Source organism: Amblyomma mixtum, chromosome 8 (assembly GCF_055824585.1).
Source record: "Amblyomma mixtum isolate Tamu chromosome 8, ASM5582458v1, whole genome shotgun sequence".
NCBI lineage: Eukaryota > Metazoa > Arthropoda > Arachnida > Ixodida > Ixodidae > Amblyomma > Amblyomma mixtum.
In genome coordinates this window covers 135,817,208-135,827,042 of record NC_143019.1, presented here as the reverse complement: position 1 = coordinate 135,827,042, position 9,835 = coordinate 135,817,208, and the positions used below count along the sequence as shown (strand labels likewise).

General features: G+C 49.7%; 1 protein-coding gene across 1 annotated transcript; it reads right to left on the bottom strand.

Moving 5' to 3' along the window:
* Window positions 1-7,649: 7,649 nt before the first annotated feature.
* On the bottom strand, window positions 7,650-8,900 carry LOC149334550 (uncharacterized). Its single transcript, XM_089556273.1, has one exon. The coding sequence runs from the start codon at window positions 8,898-8,900 to the stop codon at window positions 7,650-7,652; it is 1,251 nt and encodes a 416-aa protein (XP_089412399.1).
* Between the last annotated feature and the right edge of the window lie 935 nt (window positions 8,901-9,835).

The following is a 9,835-nucleotide window of genomic DNA, read 5'->3' as shown; positions in this document are numbered from 1 at the left end:
GCCTGCAGGAAAAGGAGGTTCCTTTTCTGCGCAGTTTATTGAGTACGAGCAGACAGTACGGGGGGTTGGCTTGATGTGATTGCATTTGTTATCCTGTTGTTGTGTTCGTATTTCAAGCAGGAATGATATGTCATAGGTTTCCTTTGCACGCGTGGTAGTGATTGTTGTGTTTCGATTTTGTATTTTCTAACGCTTTTAAAAGCTTCCCTTTCGTGAATAAAAATTCAGTTGATAGTCTGCGCTTGTGTTGTGTCTTCTTGTTCGCTTTGGTCCTCGTTTCTTTTTGCGCAGCTAAGTGTGAATGGTAAGCCGAAACCCTTTACAAGTTTAACAGCGGAACTGTATGTGGCTAGCTCCTGGTGTGAGCGTCTACGTATAGGGCTGGGGAAACTCGCGGTTAACGTGACCTGGCCGTCACCCACAACGAGGAAACGTCCGAGCATGCCCCACACCCGTGTTAGTAGAGGCTTCTAAGTTTTGTAACGTTCAAAAGCACTAATGAGAAAGTGTAATCGTAGAGACATTTTCTTTTCGGCACGGAGCAAGTTTGTGAATGGACTTCTTTCAACTGGGATTTGAAGCGCCTCGGAGTGGCCGGAGGCGACATTTCAAGCGGGCAGACGAAAGATGGACGGATCAATACCCTGTGAGCATTCTTTTACAGTTTTTTTCTGTCGTTGCAAGTGAAAGGCGGAAAAGCCATTTTACGACGCGTGGAAAATGGGCAAGAACGTGAATTAACAAGGTAAAAAGTGTTGCTGGTTAATGCCAGATCTTGTGGCGAAAAACAGCGCTTAAAGGGCAACTGCAGCACTTTTTTGAGAATTTCGTGATATTCAAGGATTCGAATCTAAATAGGCTTTACGTGAAGCATGCCAATTGTTTTTGCACTAGCATTTGAAGTAGTTACGTAATGGACGATTGAATTTTGCGCTGCTGCTCAATGCACTGGAGGTGTGCACGTAAGTTCAGCGTGACGTCACGGAAGGTCTGCCTTACATTACCACTGTCGTCAGCCACACCCTGCCCTGACTCGTTAGACGCTGCCAATCAACTCTCGGCAGGGTTTGCCTTTGATGGCGTTCCTTTTTTTCCTTCAAAGCAGGCGTTTGCGCGTTGGAAATGTATACCGATACCTTCGATGACGTCATCATGCGCCCCCCCCCCCTCCCAACTTGGCGTTGTGCGCTGCGGAGAACCTTAAAGGTCGTCCGGATTTGAATCAGGGACTACTTCACTATTTCAAGCGCTAAACCAAAAAGACTTCGCATGCTTTACCTGCAAGTTTCACACATTCTATCATCTCAAGCTCGTGTATTTCTAAAACCTATGCAGTTTCCCTTTTAAATCAGAGGCGGCGGCAAACGCGTCGCATCCCCACACTTCTTTGTCTCGTGTAAGCGCTGCTTTTTTGCTGCGAAAATGCGGTATTTATTTTTCAAACATTTTGTATATGCCATCGCTCGAATGGCACCCTTAACACGATGTCACCCTTCGAACATTTCCAGCGTTTCTTTTTTCCTCCACTTGCGAACTTCGGCTGTATATTCACTTGTGGAATTAAAAAAAAAGGTGTTATCATCTATTGTACTTTTTTTTCTACAAGACAGGCGCTCCAATGACTAGCGCTCTTCCCGCTGCCACACTACTTCTCTGAGCGGCGCATTAGGTAGGCCACGGCTCGCAGTCAATGCCAGGTTAGAGGAAATAGCTGACACATTGCTTCCTAACGTCAGCAGCTGTATAGGTAAAAATAAAATGAACTTAAGTTTCAGAAGCACAGAGTGAAACAAATGTGTACTGAGCGAGCACGAAATGCTGCCGCAGGACTGAACTGGTGCCTTTAAACACTGCGGCTTTACCGCATAGACCCTTGGAAAGAGGGGCGGTGAAGGAACAAGACTCCCTGCTTCCTCTGCCTGCAATTGCTTCAAGAAATGTCAACTTCATGCTTCGCAATCCTTTCTTCATAATGGCAGACATTTCGCTTAATTGCCTATTTGCCATAGCAATGCAGGAAAAACAACATGTAGTGTTCGCCTGCCCTGAGCCTCACTACATGTATTGCCGAGAAAACGGCCCGGCTAAGACGGAGACCTCCGCGATAACATGCATAATAACTGTTCAGTTATTACAAAACTTTCGAAAAAGTCATAAGCCAAGCTTTAATTTCGACATCTGATGTCACGGTTACGTTATACTGACATGACACACTCGGCGAAGTCCTCCAGTGCTCACTGAGTAATTTTTGACTATCGCTACCAACATATATGCTTTGCCAAAATCAGACCTGTGAAATTACATGCGACACACTCAGCATGTTCCGCAAATGGGAAACAAGCACCCTGGTCATGCCGTGAAGCTCTTTTTTTTCGCCGTCATCCATTCGGCAATGAATGGGGAAGGAAAAAAAGAAAAATAATAAATAACGCTTAGGACATTTACAAATAAAGGGGACAAAAGGGAGAGGCGGCAAAAAGACATGGGGCAGAAATGTCCGCCATGTATCAATTCTGCTGACCGACAGTACCAGGAAGATACATGTCAGGCAAAAGGCGCGAAAAAAAATGTGTTGCGCCTGTCAGTCACACTGATAGCAAAATTGAATGTTGTTACAGGACCTTCAGCTGCGGTGTACTAAAACGTCTCTTGGCGCTGGCGGTATATTATACCCCTGTCACACGGCCAGTTTCAATGGCCATCGAGTCGAGAGCCATCGAGATTTTCGATCGCCATTGAACTCGAGGGAGTTGTGGAGCTGCTACACGGCAAATCTCAATGGCCATTGAAATCGTTCTCGTGTCTTACGCCAAGCTCGTGTGGCGCCACAATCGCTGCTTTCGGTTTCGCGCAAATAACAAAAATATATTGACGAAACTTAACTAAATGTTGAAATACACTTTCTTGTAGTCATAAGGCGCGTTCACACTTGTTCAAAAATCCGGCAAGCGAAGCGGATTCGCTCGCCGCAAAAACTAGGACCTGTTCTCATCTGTTGACGCCCGGGCGAGTTGGAACGGCCGCGCCGCTGCTGCTTCTCGCTTTGCGCACCACGTCGCCGCTCGCGACGTACACAGATACAGTGAGAAAAGAGCATAAATTTATGCTGTCTACGTACCACGAGCGTATGCACGCTTACGTACGCTAAACGCAGGCGCATTCTCACATTGAGTTCAGCGTATGCTAGCAGAGAGGCAAAAATAAACTTAGTCTCTAGTGGCGCCATCTGGTAGTCAAAACGGGAACCATTACTGTCAACAAACCGCCTCTCTTAGGCCTAACAGCGGCAGAATCGTCACTCTAAATAAAAAATAAAGCAAATTTATCACTTATACGTTTTCTTCTAGGCAAGATGAGACGAAGCGAAAGACCGGTGCCCCATTTATGACCAGTGAACGGACAGAAAAAGGCAGCAACAACGAGAATTCAGTCCGAAGCGAGGGGTCCGGGTTTGAAGGGCGCCGCCATGTTTGTTGTCGTTCGAAGCAATGCTAGCAACCTTGGGCAACGCTCGAAGGCCCTCGAAATCTCGATAGAGTTCCGGGCTGCTCCGTCGACTCGATAGACTATTGACTCGATGGCCATTCAAACTGGCCGTGTAGCAGCGCTCGATCGCCTTCGAGTCGATAGGCTATCGATTCGAGGGCCTTCGAAATGCCCGTGTGACAGGGGTATTAGTTTCAGAAATGGGGGCAACACCTTCCCACGCCATGGGCAAAATCATATGGAACTGAAACCATAAAAATCATGGGCGGTAATCTTTGGGGTAAGCTGCAAAAAAAAAAAAAATCACTTGTTTCTCTAACCACAGAGCGCGTTGAAAAAAAAAAGAGAAAAAGAAAGCTCCACGATTTTTTGTTTAATTAAGGCTTGTGACACTTACAAACAGGCTCAGGTTTGCAACCGAGCCCGCTGTGTGCACCGCCATGCAGCGGAGCTTCCCAAGTGCACAGTCCACAGGCACTTGTACTCAGTTTTTAACCAGCGAGTGACCGGCGGTGGGAGTCGAACACCCCACCTCCCGCAGCCGAGACGGGCGTCTTAGCCACTACGCCACGACTGCTTTTTTTTTTTTTTTTTTTCTTTATTGCCTGGCTTTGACACAAAAAACTGGACAACACAAAATATCAACAAAAGACAATAACTATGTACACACGACTTGTGGTCAGCCAGCATAAATCTGGCTTCGTCCAATTAAAATTCACGCAACGCACAGAGCGGCTCTAGTCTTGAGATCCACTCCGGAGGCTCCGAAGCGGCTTTCTGAATGGCCAGAAACATCTCCATACTTTCGCGAAAGTAAATTCTGGCAGGTCTTGCGTCACTGTCACAATGCCAGCCTGCCATTCTGGAGCGCCATATACAGTGGAGGCCTGTCAGCATTATTAAATCGAAAGGCACCCCATCCTCATTTTCAACACATAAGAACCGGATGCCATACGGGTCTAGTGGAAATTCTTTCTTTAATGTTCGCTGCAATACATCCCAAAAATAAACCCCTTCCCAACAGTGTAAAAATACATGGTCTATTGTTTCCGGCTTTCTGCAAATTAAACAGTGAGATCCCCAGGGTAAAAACAATTCCTTTCCCTCTAAAAATTTTTTAACCGGTAAGGTCCCGGTGTGCAACTTAAAAAAGAAGGTTTTTGTTCCAGGCGGCACCTGCATTTTTTTAACTCTCTTTAAAACATCCTTGCCTGGGCCTCCACTGTACAAGGCCCTGTACAAGGGCTCGGGGAAAACTACATCGCACAAGGCACGGTACAGTTTCTTTCGTTTCACACTGGACAGAAAGTCATTGGAAAATCGCGCGGAAAGAAACCTTACACTGGCTACGACTTCCCGGTAAAAACCGGTGACCCTACTATACACCTCAGCAGTTCCGACTATGTACTCTGGAAGTAGATGCCGCAGCCTGACTTGGCATACGGTACGCAAAAAAGGGTCTCTTGTGTCCCTAAAAAACAAAAAACGATTGACCAGCTGTCGCAAAAACAAATGGCCCAATCCCAACCCGCCGTCTGGTACCCGTCGGAACAGGTTGGTTCGGCTGCAGCGCTCCCATTCAGACGACCAGATAAAGACGGCGAAAATTCGGTGTAGCTTTTGAATACTTAACCGTGAACAGTGCAACACCTGCATGACATACCAGAGCCTGCTGATAAAGAACAGGTTGCAAACAGTGGCTCTGGCGAAAATCGACAAGGTCGTTCCTTTCCACTTCTCAGCTCTCTCCCGTGTCTCTTTGACCTGTCCTGTCCAATAATGTTCACTGTCACGGTAAGCATCGAGCGGAACGCCCAAGTACTTATCTGGTGTCGTCGTCCAAGGCACGCTAGCAAACCGTGCGGGCGTAGATGCCCACCTTCCATGCCAAAGCCCGAGGCACTTCGACCAGTTAACCCCGCTGCCTGTAGCTTGGCTGAAATCCCGTACACATTGAACAGCCTCGCTTATTCCTCTCTTGTCAACGGCAAACACAGCAATGTCATCAGCGTACGCCAAGAGCTTCACTTCGGCTGCTTGTAATCTGAATCCGGTAATACTCCTGTTTTCCAGTATCTTTAAACAAAGGGTCTCCACATAAATACAAAATAAAAGGGGGCTGAGGGGACAGCCCTGGCGCACCGAACGCTGCACGCTAATGGGGGCCCCCAGACTCTTGTTAACGATCAATCTCGTCGTGCAGTTCCGGTATGCCAGGGCCACACCCTCGCGAATAACAGAACCAACGTTAACATGGCCTAATACTGCAAACAAAAGTTCATGGGCAACGCAGTCAAAAGCCTTTTCTAAATCTATCTGGAGTATAGCTACCTGATCATTAGTGTCATCACAGCATTCTAATACACTGCGCGCAACGTGGATATTAGTAAAAATGGACCGCCCTTTAATCCCGCAGGTTTGATGCGGACCAACTAATAAATGGATCACGGTCTGCAGCCTTCGTGCCAAAACCTTCATGTAAATTTTGTACTCGACGTTAGTGAGTGCTATGGGTCGATATGCTGCTACCAGTCGTAATCTCTCTGTGTCGTCCGTTTTCGGAATCAGCACAGTATGGGACGAGCCATAGGACGGAGGCAGTGATTTTAGTTTAAAGGCTTCATTAAAGATGACCGTCAAGACCGGGGAAATTTCATGCTTAAATTCTTTGTAGAATGCCGCGCTGAACCCGTCCGGTCCAGGCGACTTACCAGGGTTTAAGCTGTCTATTGCTTGCTCAACTTCCAATTGAGTTATCGCCTGCTCTAATCTGTCTTTAGTTTCGTCGTCCAGGCGCGGCATCTCGGCCAGAAACGCCTCCTTAAAAGTGACAACGTCTACCGGATGCAATGCGAAGAGCGCCTGGTAATGGGCGAAAAAGGCTGCTTTGATATGATCGATGTCTGATTTTGAAACACCCCTCCATTCTATTTCGTTAATGTGGTTTCTTTCGGCACGGGCTTTTTCTAAACCAAGCGCTCGTTTCGTTGGCGCTTCCCCTGCGGCCACGTCTTCTGCCCTTGCCCTCACCAGCGCTCCCCGATAACGTTCCTCTTCGATAAGCTGTAACTTTTGTTTGGTTTTTCTTATGTCTTCTATCCATTTACCAGGCGCTCGGCATTCTTGTTTGATCATCTTCTGAAGCAGTGCCTTTAGCTCCATTTCCTCTTTTTTTGCTTCATGACGTATACAGGTGGCTCTTTCTATTGCTTTTAATTTTAAAGTTTCTTTAGTGAGCTCCCACTGCTGCCAAATCCTCATGTTGCTACTTGGTTCTATTTTTGCTATTTCTTCCCTTACAGCTCGGTTATAAAATTCGTCCTGGAGTAGCTTGTCATTTAACTTCCACATTTCCCATGAAAAACCATTCCCCTTCCTAATGTATCCTATGCAGCATTGAACCAAACAGTGGTCAGAAAATGAAACCGGCAGAACTACATAACTATTGCATTTAGGGACAGTTTCCGCGGATGCATAAATTCGGTCTAGCCGTGCGTGACTTGTGCCCTCGAATCGTGTGTACCTTACAGCACGCGTTCCTTCAAGACACTCTGCTACATCCTCGAGGTTGCAGTTCACAATCATTCGTAACAACACTTCGGTGCTTTTATCCCTGAAACCTCGGACGCTTGTCTTGTCGCGCGCGCTAAGGACACAGTTGTAATCGCCCATAACAATCAGCTGCCTGTCCGTGCGAAGCCGTTCTTCGACGCTTTCAAAAAACGCGGCTCGGCCATCAACCACATTAGGTGCATACAGACAAACAATGCGCCAGTCGATGTTACAGAGCGAAAAATCGATGGACACGTATCGACCCGACAGGCACGAATGATGACCGTGTACTTCTATTCCCGGTAACTTCTTAACAAAAAGAATACAGCCAGCCGATGTGCCTACAGCATGGCTAACGACAGCAAAATACCTAGACGTGAAACGTCGCACCATGCTCCCGGTCTCCTCCTCCCCGTCGACTTTGGTCTCCTGCACTGCCAGTATATCGATATCTTGCTCCGTTATAAGTCTGTACAGCTGGCTTTGTTTTCTTTTACCTGCCAGGCCTCTAACGTTTAGGGTGGCGACTTTAAACGGAGTTGCAGAAGCCATTTTAACTTAGGAAGAGGAGACCGAAAGCATGGTGCTTACCTCTCGCGTCCAGCATGTCGCTAGACGATGCCGTCGCCGCCGGTGTCACCCGGCGCGAGCACGTGCTCCTGGTCAGGAGGCGCCTTGTCGCCGCCACGCTTGTCAGTCGGGACCTTTGGGCGCGGCCGCAGGCTGGGCCGTCGCGCTTGCGGCGTCTTTGCCGGCGGTTCCTCCACGCTGGGCTCTGCTGCCTTCTCCCCGTTGGCCTTGGTCTCGGCGTGCGAACGCTTCGCAGGTGTAGTCACGCCGACGTTCACGCGGGAGTCGGCCTTGTCGTCGTGGCTTTCGCTGGCCGCCTTGCGTTCCACGTCCACGTGCACGGGCGGGCTCGCTCCATCGTTGGGCGTTTCCACTGGCGTCGAAGGCGAGTCAGCAGCTGGCGACCCGCTCTCCTGTGCGACAGCCGTGTCGGTGTTGCTACTTGCAACAGCTGGCTGAACCGCCACCCCGTCCGTTTTGCCCGCGTCGTCGATACCGCTCGCTGCTTCCTCCGCTTCGACGATGTCCATGAGCTCTGCGGAGTCGCTTGCCGCTACATGGCCGGTTGCCGACGCGTAGGTGCGCACGCAGTCAGCCTCGGAGTGTCCATAGCGACGGCACTTTGAGCACCTGGGCACCTTGCAATCACGGCGCACGTGCCCCGTCCCGCCGCAGCGCAGGCACTGCATCGGCCGCCCGGGCACCACCACGAGAGCCAACTCGCCGGCGACACGAACCTGGTGGGGTAGGTCATCCACCTTCATGCCAGGCTTCATCTTTAGCAGCACGGTCCTCGTGGTGGACCCCTTCTCCTTCATGCCGGCGACGCGCCACCGCTCCCGGGTGACCTCGGTCACGTTGCCGAACGCCGCGAAAGCTGTCCGGATGTCCTCGTCGGCGACGCCGTGCAACATCCAGTGCAGGCGAAGCTTCACCTGGTGGTCTTCTGGGTCGAAGACGATGCAGCGGCGACCCTTAACCTCGAGCTCCTTCATGGCGGCCAGTTTCTTTGCGGCATCCCCACTGCTGAAGGTTACCGCCCAAACGTGGTTAATCTGGTACGCCCCCAACGCCACGACGTCGGGGAGCGCACCCACGTTAGCGAGGGCGTCTCTGAAGTCTTCGACCCTGTAGGGTCGCACACGCACGTCGCCGTGCAGAAAAACCGTGTTTAAAACAACACGTCCGGTGGGCAGGGTAGGCAGAACGATCTCGTAGTCCTTATCAGCGTCGCTGGCAAACCTGTTTCCGCGGCCGGCAACGGCCGCTATCGCCGCTCCGTGGGAGCCCATGATTCTGCGTCCGTCACGCTCGGTGGCTGGAAGTAGAATGACTACGCCACGACTGCGGTGATTAATCCTTGACATATAAAAGCATTTTCCTCGGCGATAAGACATTTCCTCCTTTCCAGGCGTGACGTCAGACAAGCTAGCGCAGCGCCACCCGTGACCGCTTAAACCGGCTTACTGACGCTTCGTCCATGCGCGACGCTTTTCATGTTGTAGGCGGCCGTCACGTGGTGATAACTGGTGATGTGGTGCTCGTTCCGCCATTACTTCTGACCGTGGTCGTCATTTCGACTTCGCATTATTCGCCAACCTACCCGTCCATAACATCAAGACGATCTTTTACCACCAGATTTTCTAAGGTCGACGGCTTTCCTCGGCAACTGAAGGCTTCGCTTATAGCGCTGGTTCTCCCTTCACACTGGATTGAGCGCCTACCCTTGGGTCCTGCTTGGCCTACGCACTACACTTCGCAATGACTGTTCCACATGTGCAGCAGAGCTCACGTCTGTTGCCACTGCTCGTGTTCCTGGCAAATATTTCGAGCACTCGCCAAGCACACCTGTCGACGTTTCCAACAACGCCGGCCGTCTACGCAGCTCTGTGCGCATCACAGTCGGTCAGCCTGCAGGAAAAGGAGGTTCCTTTTCTGCGCAGTTTATTGAGTACGAGCAGACAGTACGGGGGGTTGGCTTGATGTGATTGCATTTGTTATCCTGTTGTTGTGTTCGTATTTCAAGCAGGAATGATATGTCATAGGTTTCCTTTGCACGCGTGGTAGTGATTGTTGTGTTTCGATTTTGTATTTTCTAACGCTTTTAAAAGCTTCCCTTTCGTGAATAAAAATTCAGTTGATAGTCTGCGCTTGTGTTGTGTCTTCTTGTTCGCTTTGGTCCTCGTTTCTTTTTGCGCAGCTAAGTGTGAATGGTAAGCCGAAACCC

Excerpts from the sequence above, each read along its gene's own strand:
- LOC149334550 (XM_089556273.1), bottom strand. The coding sequence starts at position 8,900 with ATGGGCTCCCACGGAGCGGCGATAGCGGCCGTTGCCGGCCGCGGAAAC.